The sequence below is a fragment of the Delphinus delphis genome, chromosome 3, assembly GCF_949987515.2.
Source record: "Delphinus delphis chromosome 3, mDelDel1.2, whole genome shotgun sequence".
NCBI classification, from domain to species: Eukaryota; Metazoa; Chordata; class Mammalia; order Artiodactyla; family Delphinidae; genus Delphinus; species Delphinus delphis.
In genome coordinates this window covers 62824260-62841428 of record NC_082685.1, presented here as the reverse complement: position 1 = coordinate 62841428, position 17169 = coordinate 62824260, and the positions used below count along the sequence as shown (strand labels likewise).

Genomic DNA, 17169 nt, shown 5'->3' with positions numbered 1-17169 from the left:
TCTTAGGTCAGTTTTTTTTCCTCCTTAATTTTTTTTTTATTGAAGTATAGTTGTTTTACAATGTTGTGTTAATTTCTGCTGTACAGCAAAGTGACTCAGTTATACATATATATTTTTAAATTTATATAAATATTACAAAACTATTATATCTTTTCCATTACGGTTCATCCCAGGACATTGAATATACTTCCCTGTGCTATACAGTGGGACCTTGTTGTCCATCCATTCTATATGTAATAGTTTGTATCTGCTCACCCCAAACTCCTAGTCCATCCCTCCCCACACCCTTCCCCCTTGGCAACCACAAGTCTGTTCTCTATGTCTGTGAGTCTGTTTCTGCTTGGTAGATAGATTCATTTGTGTCATATTTTAGATTTCATATATAAGTGATATCATATGGTACTTGACTTTCTCTTTCTGACTAGGTCAGTTTGTTTTTTTTTTCCTGCATTTTGCAAACAATCATCCATTTCTTCTAGGTCTTAAAATCTGCTGCCCCAGAGTTGCAGTGTAGTATTATTTTACAATTATTTTCATCCTCCTTTATCTGCAGTAATATGCCTTTTCTCATTTTGTTTATATTCTTTTTTATCAGGTTTGTGAAGGATTTATTGGTTTTTGTCCTTTTTTTATTTATTTCTACTAATTTTAGTCTTTTAAATAATTCCTTCCTGCCAGTTACTTTGTTCTTTTTCTTAGTACAAATACTCTCTGCAGGCTTTTAAGACACAGATATTCCTTGTGTACAGCTTTCTCTGTATCCTGTAGGTTTTGATGAGAAGTAGTCTCTTTTTCATTGCTTTTGAGACAGTTTGTGATTTCTCCTTTTAATTTCCTCTTTGATGCAGTAGTGATCTAGGAGTGTTTCCTTATTAGGCAGGTCACATTTTAATTGTTTCTAATTATCAGATAATGTAGCCTATAACACTGACTTTTACAAAATTTGCTAAATTTTTATTTGTGTTTACTGACACATATGTGGACAAGTGAAAAATTTCTATTTGGCAGAGGAAAGGTTTTCTATATATTTATTAAACCAAGTTCCTTATTCATATTATTCATTTTTCCCATGTCATTATTTTGTCTCTTTGGAATGTACGATTTAAGTGCATTGTAAATCAAGTTCTTGTATTTTTAATCACTCTTGTATTATGTATTTAGTTATGTTGTTTGCTACCTGTTGGCCGTTTGTCTTCACATAATGCTTCTCCTTCTGCTGTTTAGTGCTTTTAACCTTAAATTTGACCTTGTCTGATATTCCACTCATACATCTTTTTGTCCACCTACCATCACTACTATTTCCACCCCTTTCAATTCAACCTTTTATTATCACTTTATGGGTTTCCTGTAAACAAGTTACAGCTAGTTTTCTCTCCCTCCCTTCCAAACCCAATCTCATCATCTCTGCTTTTAATAGGAGAAACCAGTTTGTCACATTTGGAATAATTAGACAGTTAACTATCTCAACTATTAATTTCAAAGAACATTCTCTATATCCTCTCTTATCCCTGTAAGATGACATTTTTGAGTATTTTTACTCTCCTCCACTCCCTACCCTTACTTTTACAGAAATAACTTATCATCTTTAGTTAGAGCCTGGTATCAGAATTTCTCTTTCAGTCCATTTCTCCTAATTCAAATGCCCTTATTTAGCACTTACTAATACATTTCCAGGTAGTGTCTCCTCATCCATCTTATTTTATTTTTGGACCTTCCTCTCTAGGTTCCTTACTTAGGCCTGTTTCCTCTTTATCTTTCGCCATCTCGATGTCTCTGATCTGGTTCACCTACTGTTCTTCTGGTATCTTTCATGATCTGCTCTCTGAATTCTTGAATATCCTTAGGTCTTTCTTTTGTCCTGACAGGTAAATGATACCTTGGATATCAGCCCTTTTATCTTAATAGCGTGTAGATATGATGCCACGGTCTTCCAGCAGCTGTTGCAGGTGAGAAGTCCAGTGCCAACCTAATTGTTCTTTTACAGGTGACTTTTCTTTCTGCCTTGAAGCTTGTAATATTTTTCCTTTATTCTTGGAAGTCCAGAGTTTTACCAAGCGCAGAGATGTGTTATTTCTCATCAAGTTAGCCTAGAACTTACAGATCCCTTTTAATCTACATAATTTACTTTTTCAACTTGGAAATTTTCTTCCAAATTTATTTAATGTTTGACTCCATTCCAACTATTACCTTTTCTCTTTCTAAACTTCTTTTGACTTTGAAACATCTTTTGAGACTTCATATCTCAATCTTGTATTCTGTGATTTGAGGATTCTTCTTTATCTTTCAGGCTACTGTTTTGAATCTCAGTAGAAACCATGCATTTTCAACTCATCTATCTACTGCAGTTTTAAATTAGGAAATCATTTTTTGTTAAATTTTAGTTTTAGAAAAATATTTTTTGGTGGCCCCTCCCCTTGAATTTCCTTTCATGCTTTCTTAGAGCTGCCAGAGGAACCAGTTTTCTGGGCTTACACTCTGTTCTAAGTGACCTTTATTCTGGCTCCCAGGTCCTCTAATGAATTGTTATTATTTGTCATCAGCTCACTGGGGCCCAGGATGTGTTGATGGTGTTCACTGAGGGACAATAGTCTTGTTTTGTAGGAGGTGAAGTAGTGTCCTTCCCCTGGCCCAGCAGCACAGAGGTAGGTAAGGCAGGTGGCCAGTCCCCAGGAGGAAGCTTCTGTAGACTGGGTATCCCTGGCCTCTTACCAGTCTTGGGAACAGTGTGAACTTGGCTCCATCCGCAGCCCTTCTCAGCTGGGGTTCTGAGAGAGAAAAAAACCCTAATATCCCGAGGAATCCACTGTATGCGGTGAATTCTCTTCTGTGCATCTAGAATGGTTCTATGCACCGTCATTGGGAGAATCGAGGGACCGGGCATTCAAATCACCTTTTGTAGGGCTTAATCTTCTCATGTACCCCTGATGAGAAAGGCTGAGCCGGACACACTCAACATAGGGTTGGTGATGACCTTCCCCGACTGGTGGAGGAAGGGATCCCACAGATGTCCTGGTCCCAAGCTCTTCCCAAGAGGCAGTACAATGCAGTGGCTGAATGTATGGGCTGCAGGGCTGAATGTAGGCCTAGGTTGGACCAGGGGCCAGTTATTGAAACTTCCTGTGCCTGGAACACTGTGAGCACTCAGTAATGTGCTTCCATTTATGAACACGATTGCTGCTGCTGCTTTTCCTTCTCCTTCCTTATCATCTGGTACCTGCTTTGACAGTGTTCTCCAGCCCATGCAGCCCAAGGTAAAGAAAGCCCTGGCTCCCTTCTCACTGCTTGAAGTCCAGAGGTTCATTTCTGCGTGGCCCCAGGAGCCCCTAGCTCAGAAGAGGCAAGTGTTTTGGGGCTGGGCTGGGTGGGGCCCAAGAGACACATTCTGGTTGTCATGACATTAGAATCTTATCCATCATCAGTGTTACTGTCTTTAATAGCAGGCCTGGCGGAAGATACCCTTCATTGCCTATAAGGGGCATTATCCTGAGGATGTTTCCTACTCTCTCCTTAGCCTTCACGGACATACTTTGGATAAATGTGATTAGCCACCTAGGGAAGCAGGAGACATTTATTAGCTAGGGAGAGAGCCCTTTCCTGCAGGTGGGTGTTGTCTTCCATGTACTCAACATACCTGGAGGCTCGGTTGGGACTTATGCACGTTCCCCCAGCTCAGGACCCACACTTGGTCATGTGATTTGTCATAGGACAACTTAGCCGGCAGAGGGTCGACACCTATGGACTTGAAAAAAAATAGCGACAAGTTGGTCATTGTTGTAGAAGCTGATTCATTTCTAGGCCACTCTTGGGTGAGTGGAAAGCCAGCCTAGCAGCCTTGACAATGAGCCAGTTTGGGAACCCAGGGTAGAAACATCCCTTCTGGTTTGTCTTCAGAGGCATAAAATTGGTTGTCAGTAATGTTCTTCCTTTTAAAAATTTCTTGCAGGGACTTCCCTGGTGGCGCAGTGGTTAAGAATCTGCCTGCCAGTGCAGGGGACATGGGTTCGAGCCCTGGTCCGGGAAGATCCCCCATGCTGTATAGCAGCTAAGCCCATGTGCCACAACTACTGAGCCCACGCGCCTAGAGCCCATGCTCTGCAACAAGAGAAGCCACTGCAGTGAGAAGCCTGCGCACTGCAAGGAAGAGTAGGCTCTGCTCGCCGCAACTAGAGAAAGCCTGTGTGCAGCAACGAAGACCCAACACAGCCAAAAAGTAAATAAAAAATTTATTTAAAAAAAAATTCTTGGGCTTCCCTGGTGGCACAGTGGTTGAGAGTCCGCCTGCCGATGCAGGGGACGCGGGTTCGTGCCCTGGTCCGGAAGGATCCCACGTGCCACAGAGTGGCTGGGCCTGTGAGCCATGGCTGCTGGGCCTGTGTGTCCGGAGCCTGTGCTCCGCAGCGGGAGAGGCCGCAGCAGTGAGAGGCCCGCGTACCGCAAAAAAAAAAAAAAAAAAAAAAAATTCTTGCATGTCTTACTTAAAGGGTACCCAGACCATCTTGGCAAAAGCCTAAACACAGAGTTTTTTTTTTTTTTTTTTTTTTCAGTTTTCCACTCAAGAATCAGCTTCAGGACCCTCCCATCACTTCTCCTGTAAGCCTTTGGGGCCTCTTGAACCCTCAGCATCCTTCGCTAGCTCTTCTTCCTGGGTCATCTGAGACTGACTTTGAACTCATCCATTATCACCTGTCTCTTAACTTCGTGCAGACTCTATCTGGTACATCATTCACCTGGAGCCTCTGGGACTCAGACTGTAGCATCAGGCAGAGTCTTTTTCTACTGCTGTAACTGAAACTCTGCTCTTTTCTGAGGACAGAGCTTCCCCAGTGGCCCTGTCAAATGGTGACTTTTCTACTTCTCAGAATGTAGTTTTATAAGTTCCAAAACTCTGTTTTGTTATGCCACTATGACCCCTGCTCTTTTTGGCATTGGCCAAAGTTCTAGTCACTCCCTTTGTTCACTAAAGATGCTCTGTTTTCTCTGTCACTCCCTGAGTCCCCAACTTTGGTGCCTTCATTCAAAGCCCTGCTTTCTCAGTTCCTTCTTGGTTTCAGTGATCTTTACCTCTTCCCCACTGCAGCCACCCTAACTTAAACCTTGTCAGTCAACAAATTTCTGAAATTTCAGTCCACCATATTCTAGCCTTTCTGATCTTGGGGGGAAAACCATCTTTGCTCCCACTGGTTAAAACTTCTCTAAAGAAATGTCTATGGAGTCCCTGAAACCACTTCCTCTTAACTGTTTGTCTTCACCACTCCACTGAACTGCTCTAGAGCTTCATGTCAAATTCAGAGATCACTGTGTGCTCCTCCTATAACTTGACATTTCACCAAGATTCCACATGGCTAACCATTCCCTTCTGGAAACATTTTCTTCACTCAGCTTCCCATCTCCCTGGCTTCTCTTCCTCATCCTGACTTCTAAATGGTGGCACGTCCCCCGTCTTCATCTTTGACCTTGTCTCTGTCTATATCCTTTCCCTGGGTGAGCTCATTCAATACATGGCTTCAAATAACCCATTATACTCTGATGACTGACTTTAGAATTCATTCCTCTGTCGATGACCACAACTTTAAACAAATCTGAACTCTTGATTTTGCCTATCCCTGCTGAAATATATTTCTTCTCCAGTCATCAGCATCTTTGAAGTCTCCTTATACTTTCTTGCTCTAATTAAAACTTCCTCTGCCCTGAAGCCTCAAGTAGAGGCTGTTTCTATGTTCCTACACTTCACATACCCCAGGTCCTTTGTTCATGCCTCCAGCTACTCTTCCTTGAGCCTCTCATCCTGGCTGCTTCCCTTCATTTACCAAAGGCTTTATGATCTGGCACTGTCTTCCTCTACCCAGAGCTTCTTTTCTCACCAGTAATGATACCATCCTGACACTATCTCTAGTTTCTTATATTTTCTCTCTCACTCTTTTAAAAACCCTCTTGATTACACATTCTCCTCCAGGTATCCCATTTGTCTGCCCTCTTCACAAACTTCCCCAAAGTTTAGACTGCAGGCATTATCTCTCCTTTCTGCTTAACTTTCTCTAATCATTTTTCATATTCTCATTCTGACTGAGGTGGTACGGAGTAGGAGACTGAAAACCTGAACCAAAAATCTCTTACATTCAGAACAGAGCTTTCCACAGTCTCAATATGCTAAGGAGCAAAGACATGGAAGGGAAAAGGTCCTGAAGAACACACAAGGCTCTCAGTTTAAAGACCTGAAGGGCTACCTACTAGGAGTGAATCGGAGACTGACTAAGCCTTATGAAAGCTGCAACTCAGCCTTGATTCAACTTAGTACTTGATTAAAGTGATTCATTCTATACTCTCTCTCTTCCTAGCAGAGAAAAGGGTAAACCCTCTTCAGTGGATGACAGCCATTTAAAGTCTCTACAGTGTAATACGGAATTACTAGGCATTCCAAGATACAGCTTATATAACTGAAAGCAACATAAAAAAGACAATAGAAACAGACTCACAGGTGAGCCATAAAAAAATAATTTAAAAATTGTGTATATAAAAGGAATTAAGCAGAAGTTCTAAAAGTGAAAAAATGCAACACCTGAAATCAAGATCTCAATAAATAGGTTTTGTTATATATACCTTAGACACAGTGGAATACAGGATTATTGAACTGAAAGACAAGTTGATAGCATATGCCCAAACCGAACCACAAGAGATAAAAAGGATGGAAAATAAGCGTGAAAGAGATGTGTGGGACACAATGGAAAGGTCTAACTTTTTTTCTCTCAGAGTTCCCAAGGAAGAGGTGAGAGAGAATGAGGCAGCAGAATATTTGAAGAAATAATGGTTGAGAATTTTCCAGTCTGATTAAAGATATTAATCTACACATTTAAGAACCTCTGAAAACCCCAGATCAGAATAAATACAAAGAACACCATACCTGGGCACGTAAAACTGCTAGAGACCAAAGAGAAAATCTAGAAAGTAGCCAGAGAGAAAAAAGAGAGACATTATCTTCAAAAGAGAGACAATAAGACTGACAGTTGACCTATTAACAAAAACAATGGAAGATAGTGAAACGGCATCTTAAAATGCAGAAAGAATTTAACTGCCAATGTAGCACTCTATATCCAGTGCAAATATCCTTTACAAATAAAGGGCAAATTTTCAAACAAACGAAAACTACGAGAATCTGTTGCCAGCAGACCTGCACTAAAAGAACTATTAAAGAAACTTGTTCAGTCACAATGAAAATGATCCCAGACAGAACTATGTACTTCAGGAAAGAATAAAGAGCAATGGAAAAGGTAAATATGTGGGTGAATGTAAATGACTATCAGCTGTACAAAATAATAATAATAGTCATGTCTTGTGGGGTTAAATTACATGTAGAATTAAAATTCATTCCCACAATAGTGCCAAAGGCAGGAGGAAGGTTAAAGGAGTCAAAGTGTTCTAAGGTTCTATCATTATTGGGCAAGTGAAGCAATAATTTGTATGAGACTGTATTGAGGCAAGGATGCATGTTGTAATCTCTATGGTGGTAATAATAACAACAATGATAAAAGAATGCATGGACAACAAGCTAACAGAGGGAGAAATAGAACAAAAATGTTTGACTAATCCAAAAGAAAGCTAAAAGAAGAAAAAAGCAACATAAAGAGGTAGGTCAAATGAAAAAACAGTAAGATGATAGACATAACCATATAATTACACCAAAAATACATGGATCAAATAATCCAAGTAAAAGATCAAGATTATTAAACTAGATAAAAGCCAAAATCCAAATACATGTGGCTTTATAAGAGATCATTTTTTAAATATATGAGATAGAAAGATTGAAAGTGAAAGAATGGAAAAATTATACCATGGTAACACTAATCAAAATAAATCTGATTTAGCTATATTAATATTAGACAGAATGGACTTTCAGGCAAGAAGCTTTGCCAGAGATAAAGAGGGATATTTTGTAAGAAGAAAGAAGTCTTCCCCCCGCAGGAAGATACTATAATTTTAAAGCAAAAATGGATGGAACTTGATAAATCTACAATCACAGTGGGAGACTTCAACATGCCTCTCAGCAGGTGGTAGACTAAGTAGACAAAAAAATCACTTAAGACTATCTGAACAATACAATAAACCAACTTGACATAATTGACATATATGTAAAATCTACCTAAAACATTAGAATACACATTCTTTTAAAGTGCACATAGAACATTTATGAAAGTTGATAAGCTGAGTTATAAAGCAAGCTTCAATAAGGATTGAAATTATTCAGAGTACTTTCTCTGGCCAGGGAAATCAATAACAAAAAGATAGCTGGAAAGTCTCCTATCATGTTTTTCAGGAGAAACCACAACCACAACCCTGGTTTTTATACAACTTTCTCCCAACAATGATCCTGCACCTGGGCAGCTGAGCATTCCTGGGAAAAAAAGATACAACCCTCCTCACCGGTCTGACTTTACATTTGCACCCCTCATCCTTAAGTGGGCCTTCCCTATTGCCCTGCAGTCCTATCTCATTTCCCTGGTCAGTTCAATCTCACATCCAACTTTTACCTCTTTCCTTAGACCTCCAGCCTTGGTGATAATTTTCCTTCTTATTTCACTGAGGAAATAAAGGCAACCAGAAGAGAAGGTCATCCAGCTATCACCAATTGTATCACCTATTTGCACCTGTGCCCGAATACTTTCTATTTCTTCCTGTTATGATGAAAGAATGTGCTTTTATCTTAGGCTAGCATATCTACTTGTATGATCTGGATTCCACTGACTACTGCCTACTTCGATGATGCAGAAGAAAGGGAAGAATTGTGGGAGAAGTTTTTCCCCTTAGCATACAAATGCTGTAATATCACCTATTCTGAAAGTTTCTTCAGCATCCTCTTCCAGCTACTGCCTCATTTGTCTACCTTTTCTCATATTTATAGCAAAACCCCTGAAAATAGTTGTCTATATTCACCATCTCTACTCCCTCTGATTCTAACTTGAATCCACCCCCTCAGGCTTGCATTCAGCCATTATAGTCCTATCTGTTCCCGCCAAGGTGCTCCATGTGGTACCAAATCCAATGGTTAGTTCTCAGTCTTCATAACATACAAATGCTTTCAGCAACCTTTGACACCACTGGCCACTAACTCTCCCTTAAAAAGCTCTTTTCTTGGCTTGTGGAACACCACCCTCTTCTCATTTTCTTCCTACCCTTCAGGCTACTCCTTCTTGGTCTCCTTTGTTGGCTTCCTGTCTCATTCCTGATCTTTAAGTGTTGGAATACTTCAAGGCTCCAACCTTGACCTCTTTTCTATCTGTACTTCACTCCATGATTTCCTCCAGTTAACTGGATTTAACACAGTTCACATGGGGATGATGCCCACATTCATATCTCCAGCCTAGACCTCTCCTTTGACTCCAGACCTATTTATCCAATTGCATATGTATATATATATAAAATGGCAGCTCAAGCTTAACAAATCTAAAGCTGAATTACTAATTCTCCCCTGTATCTGCTTCATGACCTGTATCCCCTGCCTTTCTCAAAGCCTCTATCAGAATGTATTAGCTTCCTATTGCAGCAGTAACATTGCCACAAACTTGGTGGCTTAAAACAACACAAACTTATTCTCTTACAGTTCTGAAGGACAGAAGTCCAAAATTAATCTCACTGGCAGAACAAATATGTATGCAAGGTAATGCTCCCTCTAGAGGTTCAAAGAATAAATATGTATGCAAGGTAGTGCTCCCTCTAGAGGATCTAAGGGAGAATGCATTTCCTTGCTTTTTCCAGCCTCTAGAGCTGCATTCCTTGGCTTATGGCCTCTCCCTCCAATCTTCAAAGCCAGCAGTGTAGCAAACCTATTTTAGTCCTTAAACTGCCTCCTCCTTCTATGTTGTCACATTTTTTCCTGCCTCCCTCTTATGAGGATACTTGTGCTTGCAGTTAGGGCTTGCCCAGATAATCCACGATAACTCCCCATTTAAAAATCCTTAATTTGAACAAAAATGTTTACAATTTGCATGGAAACTCAAAAGACCCCAAATAGACAAAGCAATCTTGAGAAAGAAAAACAGAGCTGAACGCATCAGACTCCCTGACTTCAGACTATACTACAAAGCTACAGTCATCAAAACAGTATGGTATTGGCACAAAACTAGAAATATAGATCAATGGAACAGGATAGAAAGTCCAGAGATAAACCCACACACCTATGGCCACCTAATCTATGAGAAAGGAGGCAAGAATATACAATGGACAAAAGACAGTCTCTTCAGAAGTGGTGCTAGGAAAACTGGACAGCTACATGTAAAAGAATGAAATTAGAACATTCTCTAACACCATACACAAAAATAAACTCAAAATGGATTAAAGACCTAAATGTAAGGCCAGACACTAAAACTGTCAGAGGAAAACATAGGCAGAACGCTTTTTGCAATAAACTGCAGCAAGACCTTTTTTGATCCACCTCTGAGAGTAATGAAAATAAAAAGAAACAAATGGGACCTAATGAAACTCTAAAGCTTTTGCACAGCAAAGAAAACCATAAACAAAATGAAAAGACAACCCACAGAATGGAAGAAAATATTTGCAAACAAAGCGACTGACAAGGAATCAATCTCCAAAATATACAAACAGCTCATGCAGCTCAATATCAGACAAACAAACAACCCAATCAAAAACGGGGCAGAAGACCTAAATAGACATTTCTCCAAAGAAGACATACAGGTGGCCAAAAAGCATGTGAAAAGCTGCTTAACATCACTAATTATTAGAGAAGTGCAAATCAAAAGTACAATGAGGTTATCACCTCCCACCAGTCAGAATGGCCATCATCAAAAATTCTACCAACAATATATGCTGGAGAGGGTGTGGCAAAAAGGGAGCCCTCCTACACTGTTGGTAGGAATGTAAATTGGTACAGCCATTATGGAGAACACTATGGAGTTTCCTTAAAAAACTAAAAACAGAGTTACCATATGATCCAGCAATCCCACTCCTGAGCATATATCTGGAGAAAACCATAATTTGAAAAGATCCATGCACCTTAATGTTCATTGTAGCATTATTTACTATAGCCAAGACATGGAAGCAGCCTAAATGTCCATCCAAAGAGGAGTAGAAAAAGAAGATGTGATACACACACACACACATTGGAATATTACTCAGCCATAAAAAAGAATGAAATAATGCCATTTGAAGCAACATGAATGGACCTAGAGATTCTCATACTGAGTGAAGTAAGTCAGACAGAAAGACAAATATCATATGATATCACTTACATGTGGAATCTAAAAAAATGATACAAATGAACTTATTACAAAATAGAAATAGAGTCACAGATGTAGAAAACAAACTTATGGTTACCGGGGGGAAAGAGTGGGGGAGGGATAAATTGGGAGATTGGGATTGACATATACACATTACTATAGATAAAATCGACAACTAATATGGACCTATTGTATAGCACAAGGAACTCTACTCAGTACTCTGTAATGACCTATATGGGAAAAGAATCTTAAAAAAAAGTGGATATATGTATATGTATAACTGATTCACTTTGCTGTACAGCAGAAACGAACACAACATTGTAAATCAACTATACGCCAATAAAGAAAAGTAAAAAAAATCTTAATCATACCTGCAAAATCCCTTTTGCTGTATAAGGTGACATTCATAGGTTCTGAGGATTAGGATGTGGACATCTTGGGGGCCATTATTCATCCCACCACACATAGTAAATGGCATCACCATTCTACAGTTGCTTAAATTATTATTATTATTACAATTATTATGATTCCTTTCCCTCAAACCTTACATTCAATCGAGCAGAAAATCTTTTGGGGTCTACATTTAAAATATAGCAAGACTTTGATAGCTTCTTACCACCTCCACTGCTGCCATCATCTTGCCCAGATTATTTCAGTGACCAATATCTCTGTTCTATCTTCCAGTCTGCCCTTAACTGAGCAGCAGATTGACTCTTTAAAAATGTCAGATTATGTCACTCCCCTAATTAAAACACCTGAATGTCTGGCTATCTCACTGGCCTTTGTTTACCCCTGACTTCGCCACATCCTACTCTCCCCTTCCTGGCTGTGCTCCAGTCCCACTGGCCTTCCCTCTGCTCCCAGAGCGGGAGTCCCACCTGGCATTCAGATCTCAGATTCTGTTCACTTCCAGAGTGAGGCCCACTTAAAAAGAGTCTTCCAGTTCCTCTGTCCCTTTCAACCTGTAAATAGCTCTTACCATCTATAGCTCCCTAAAATTCTGATTTATGGTCTGTCTCCCCAGCTAGAATATAATTTCTAGGACTTGCTCATTCGTGGCTGTTTTCCAAGCACCTAGGCCAAAGTTTGGCACGCAGTAGGCGATAAATACTTGATGAAAAAATGCACATGAATCTTCTTTGCTCCCTCCCACTGCTGACCACCTCTCCTAGGAGCTGGGGAGTGTGTGGAAAACAAAGAAGGATGTGGCCGGCTGTGCCCCAGAACTGGAAGCTCCCCCCTCCCTCAGAGAGATGTACCTGGAGGACTTTCTGGGCCTGCACGTCGACCACGAGGACTCTGCTCAGCGTGGGCTGGGCCACGTAGATGTAGCGGTGCCTGACATTCACTGCTGAGGCCCACTGGCAGGGATGGGTGGCGCCTCCTTCCCTTTGAGGACAGATTTCTTCCTGTAAAGGAGATAGGTTGCCATATGTCTTCTTAATTTCCTGTTCCTCCATCATTGCTGGGTTCCCTCTCCCCGACCCTGCTCTGTCCCTTTCTTCCTGTCTCAGAATTCTTCACATCCAAAGAGTACGGCACTTGAGCCCTCCCGAATCACCAGGTATTCACTCCACGTTCGTTCATCTTTCACCTCCTCCCGCTCTTACTGAGGCTGTAACTCGCTTTGCCGGCCTCTCAGTCAGCAGCTGCGTGGTCCGTGTTCTTCCACTCTTGTGAGCTACCTTCTCCCTTTCCTCATCCCCATCCATCGTATAAACAACTTCTGTCAATGACCAGACTCCTGAAGGAGTTACCTATGCACTCTCAGCTTCCTCACCTCTCACAAGCTCCTTAATCCTCTGGCTCTAGTCCTCAGCACAGAGCTGGTGGTGTTCTCACCGAGCTCCAGGCTGACTTCTCAGTTATTACATTTAAGCTCTGCCATCATTTTATTTGAACTTGGGGCATCATCTGACAGCGTCTTGACTACTCCTTGGTTCTTTTCCCTCCATCCTCCCCAGTGGCCGATCCTTCTCTGTTGCTCAGTCCTACTCTGTTTGCTGATCTCTAGATGCCGGGATGCTCAGAGGTCGCTCCTGGACGACTTCTCTGAAATCCACTCCCTTTGCTAATCTTTGTTAGCCACGCCTATGACTTTAGACACAATCTACGTGCTTACAACTTCCAAATTCATATCTTTAGCTCAGTCCTCTTCTTGGAACTCCAGACTTAGCCACTTCCTAGGTCTACTTGGCTCTTTAATTTACATCTCAAATGTATAAGTCCAAAATCAACTCTCAACTTTGCCTCCCAATCCTGCTCATTCCACTCAAATAAATGGCAGCTCCCTTGTTTTAATTCCTTAGACCAAACCTTTCAGGTCATCTTTGACTGCTTTCTCTCCCCATGCCCTCAGCCTTCATCCAATGCATCAAAAATCATTTCAGTTTTACCTTCAAGAATATATTCAGAATTAAACTTTCCGACCACTGCCACCTCTGTCACCTTGGCTCAAGCCACATCTGTCCGCTGAGTAACGGCTACAGCATTCAGACTGTGCTCCTTGATTCCACCCTGGCCTCCTGCTAGTTGTTCTTGACACAGAAACCACAGGGATCACTGTGAAATACAAGTCAGCTCAACTCCCTCCACCACAGTAACATTCTTTCTTGCTCAGAACAGGGTCCAAGTCTTCCCTGAAGCCAACTAGGCCCTGAACACTCTGGCTCCTCTGCCCATCTCTGCCTTTTTTCTCCTTTTCCCATCCATCCTGTGCACACGGCATGCTTGCTCTTCTGCGCTCACACCACCCTCCTGCACCAGGGCCTGTGTAGCTGGCTGTTCGTCAGATGTCTACCTGGTTTATTTCCTTATGTCCTTTGGGTGTCAGCTTACGTGTCGTCTTCTTGAGACACCCTCTCTGGTCTCACCTAGCTTAGCGCCCCGGCATCCTCACTGCCTCACCTTGCTGCGTTTCTCATCTACCACCTGACCTTCTGCGTTTGTTTGTCTACCTGTGTTTAGTCTTTCTTTTTTCACCAGATAGTAAGCACCTTGAGAGCACACCCTTTGTTGGGCTCACTGCCATACTCTTAGCACCTAGTAAAGCACCTGACACAGAATTGGTGCCTAAAATATATTTGTTGAATGAATAAATGAGAGAAAGGGGGACCTTCTTTTCCCTTAGTCTTCCACGATACACATTCTCATTCTCCTCATGACTCTTGTCCAACACTGTCTCAACCTTTGTGGTTCCCCTCGGTGCATCTGCCCCTTAACTGCTGATGCCTCCCAGGGTTCTGTGCTAGGCGCCCGACTCAAATCACTCCCGTGCACCCTCGGCGATCGGGTCTCCCATCCGGGCTTTCGTCAGTACCCTCACGCTGATGGCTCCCAGATATGTGCCTTTAGCTCAGAACCACCTTCCCCAGTTCCCACGCGGTTCCCCTACAGCCACCTCATACACAACCATCCACGTCTGAACCAGTCCTCGCTCCATCCCTGCTCCTCCTCTGGGTCCTCATCACCCTCTGGTCAGCCAAGTCCAAAGCAGGAACACCATCTTTGATTCTTCCTTCTCCCACACAGGTCACTGTGAATTAGTCATCGAGGACTACAGAGATTGCCTCCTAAATCTCGGAGTTCTTCTACTTTCCATCTCCAGCCACGTTTCTTTCCTAAATGGCTGCGATAGCTTTGAAACAGGTCTTTCTCCTTTTACACTTGCCACTCTCTGTCATCATATTTAATCCTCACAATAACCCCAATATGCCTGTGAGAAAACGGAGGCTTACAGGGGTTAAGTCACTTTTCTAAAGCCACTTAGACTGCTGAGTGACAGAGGTGGGACCTGAACCCACCTGTGCAGATCCTGTTCTAAAGCCTGTGCCCTTGCCTATTAATCCTGCCACTTCCTGCTGGGCAAAGTGGACATCTCATCCAGCAGAGGGGCCGGAGATGAGATGCCAACCTCCTACTCACTCAGCACTTGAGAAAGAGGGTCAGCTCATTGTGACCCTCCTGCGACGTCCTAGACATTTTTTAGATGAGGAAAATGTTATTTGGGACTGTTCCATAGCTCACGGAGGTCTTGTGTTGCCTGAAATGCCTACAAGACCTCTCTTACTGTGTCTTGTTCTAGTTTCTTCGGAAAACTGAGCCCTGGTTAGCATTTGAGAGATGTCCCCTAGAAGCTACAGGTTAGGTTATCGCAAATATATGAGAAATTAGTGCCAATGTGGTGGGTTACAATTATTCAAACCTAACTGCTGGAAATTAACTAGGACCACTCTTTCTCGATGGTTTTGTGGCTGTCACGTGGAGGGAAAACTTATCAGAGGTAATACTTTAAAACATGATTCATTCAAAGGAAATAGCCTGGAAAACAGCTGCTCCCAAGTTGCAAATGTGAGAAATGCGACACTCTGAGGCACACCACCGGCCAGGACAGCAAGGCAACACACTCGTTTCAGGAGCTTGTCTGGGCCAGGCCCACTTGCTCCATTAGCTCCAAGCCCGTGACTGTGTCCCAGTTTATCCACCGTCTGTCTTCAAGGAGAGGGCACGTGGGGGCTTTTAGATGACTCTTGGATTAATGCCATTCAAGTCGCTAGGGATTAGTAGAAGAGGTCAGACCTCGAGCAAGAAACCCCCAACGCAACACCAAGTGGGATACCAGTGGGCGGGACGGAGCCGTGGGGTGGGGAAGCACAGCTCTGGAGGACGCCTCCTGACAGCTGGGTCTTGAGGGTTGGAAGGGTTTTTCTGGACCTGCTACCCGCAATCATCTCTTTTGCCTCTGCCCACTGCATGTCACGTTGCCACTTTTTACCTGGCCTCTTATTTGTTCACAGCAGCTCTGATGCGTGGGCAATTCACACATCTCAAGCTCTCTCCCCCGTTCCCTGGAGGCCACTGAGGGACTCCAAGCTCTAAAGTCTACTCAGTGCTTCCCATTCCCACCACCACTGGCTTAACCCAGGTCACCGCCCTCACCTGGGTGATCACAACAGCCTCTTCACCCCCTTCTGTGTTTCTAGTGCAACCCTTCTGATCATTACCCGCCGTGAGGCCCTGCACAGGTCCCAAAGCACCCTGATCCTGGCCATCCTTCACTTGAAGTTCTTCAGTGCTTCCCATGAGAACTCCTCAGCTTTGACCCTTACCTACGGTCATCCTAAGTCTGAGGCCCTTCCCACATCCATTCGTCCCTCCAGGCATAGAGAATATTTACGGTTCCCTGATGTTTTATGCCTCTGTGCTCCATATTCATGACATTTCCTCTCGAAACCCATCACCAATTCCCATCTGTTCTTCACAGCTGAGTCCAGGCATCACCTGCCCCAGGAGCCTTCTCTGACTTTGTCCCCCAAGGTCTGGAGAGGCCTCTCTCCTCAATGTTCCAGTGCACCTTACACATCCTTCTAGCAACACTTGTTTGGCAGCTGTCTGTTCACACTTCTGTTTCCGTCATTTGACTGTGAACTCGCAGAGGCCAGGAGCCCATCCGTCCGCCCTGGGCCTCCCCTCAGGCTCAGTGCACGGAAGTGGCCGCTGGAGGAAGGAATGAGAGTTTGAGCCTCATGTGCTCCTTCCTTAGCCTTGAACCACATCTGGAGCCACATCACAGGTAGCAAATGGAATTTAAGAAATCAAGCGGCACACATGGTGAAAGGCTGCCTCTCGGGATGCTGTGTGTGAGGTGGATGTGCCCCAGGCACAGACACTTACGTAGCTCATGAAGATCTTCTCCGTGGGTTTGAGGTGCCTCTGGATCTCACAGTCCACCGGGTGCAGGATGATTATGCCATCGTCGGAGAAGATGTAGAACATGTTTCCCACACTGAGGCCTGTGAGGAGCAAGCACAGCCATACTTAGGCCCCTCCTGGCAGTTGGTCCCCAGGCAGGGTCACGTATCACATCAGGCACAGATGAAACCTACAGTCTGGCTGCGTCTGATACAGGCACAGAGCGCAAGGCCTGGTCGAGGTGGGGTGAAGA

General features: G+C 43.0%; 1 protein-coding gene across 1 annotated transcript in view; it reads right to left on the bottom strand.

Annotated features, from left to right (window-relative positions):
* The window catches only part of FSTL4 (follistatin like 4), a 431462-nt gene that overhangs the window by 8766 nt on the left and 405527 nt on the right, over window positions 1-17169 (bottom strand). The window contains exons 11-13 of the mRNA XM_060006937.1: window positions 16899-17017; window positions 12485-12634; window positions 3632-3739 (exon numbers count right to left, since the gene is read on the bottom strand). Coding sequence (XP_059862920.1) covers window positions 3632-3739; window positions 12485-12634; window positions 16899-17017 — 377 coding nt within the window. The remainder of the gene's footprint in view (window positions 1-3631; window positions 3740-12484; window positions 12635-16898; window positions 17018-17169) is intronic.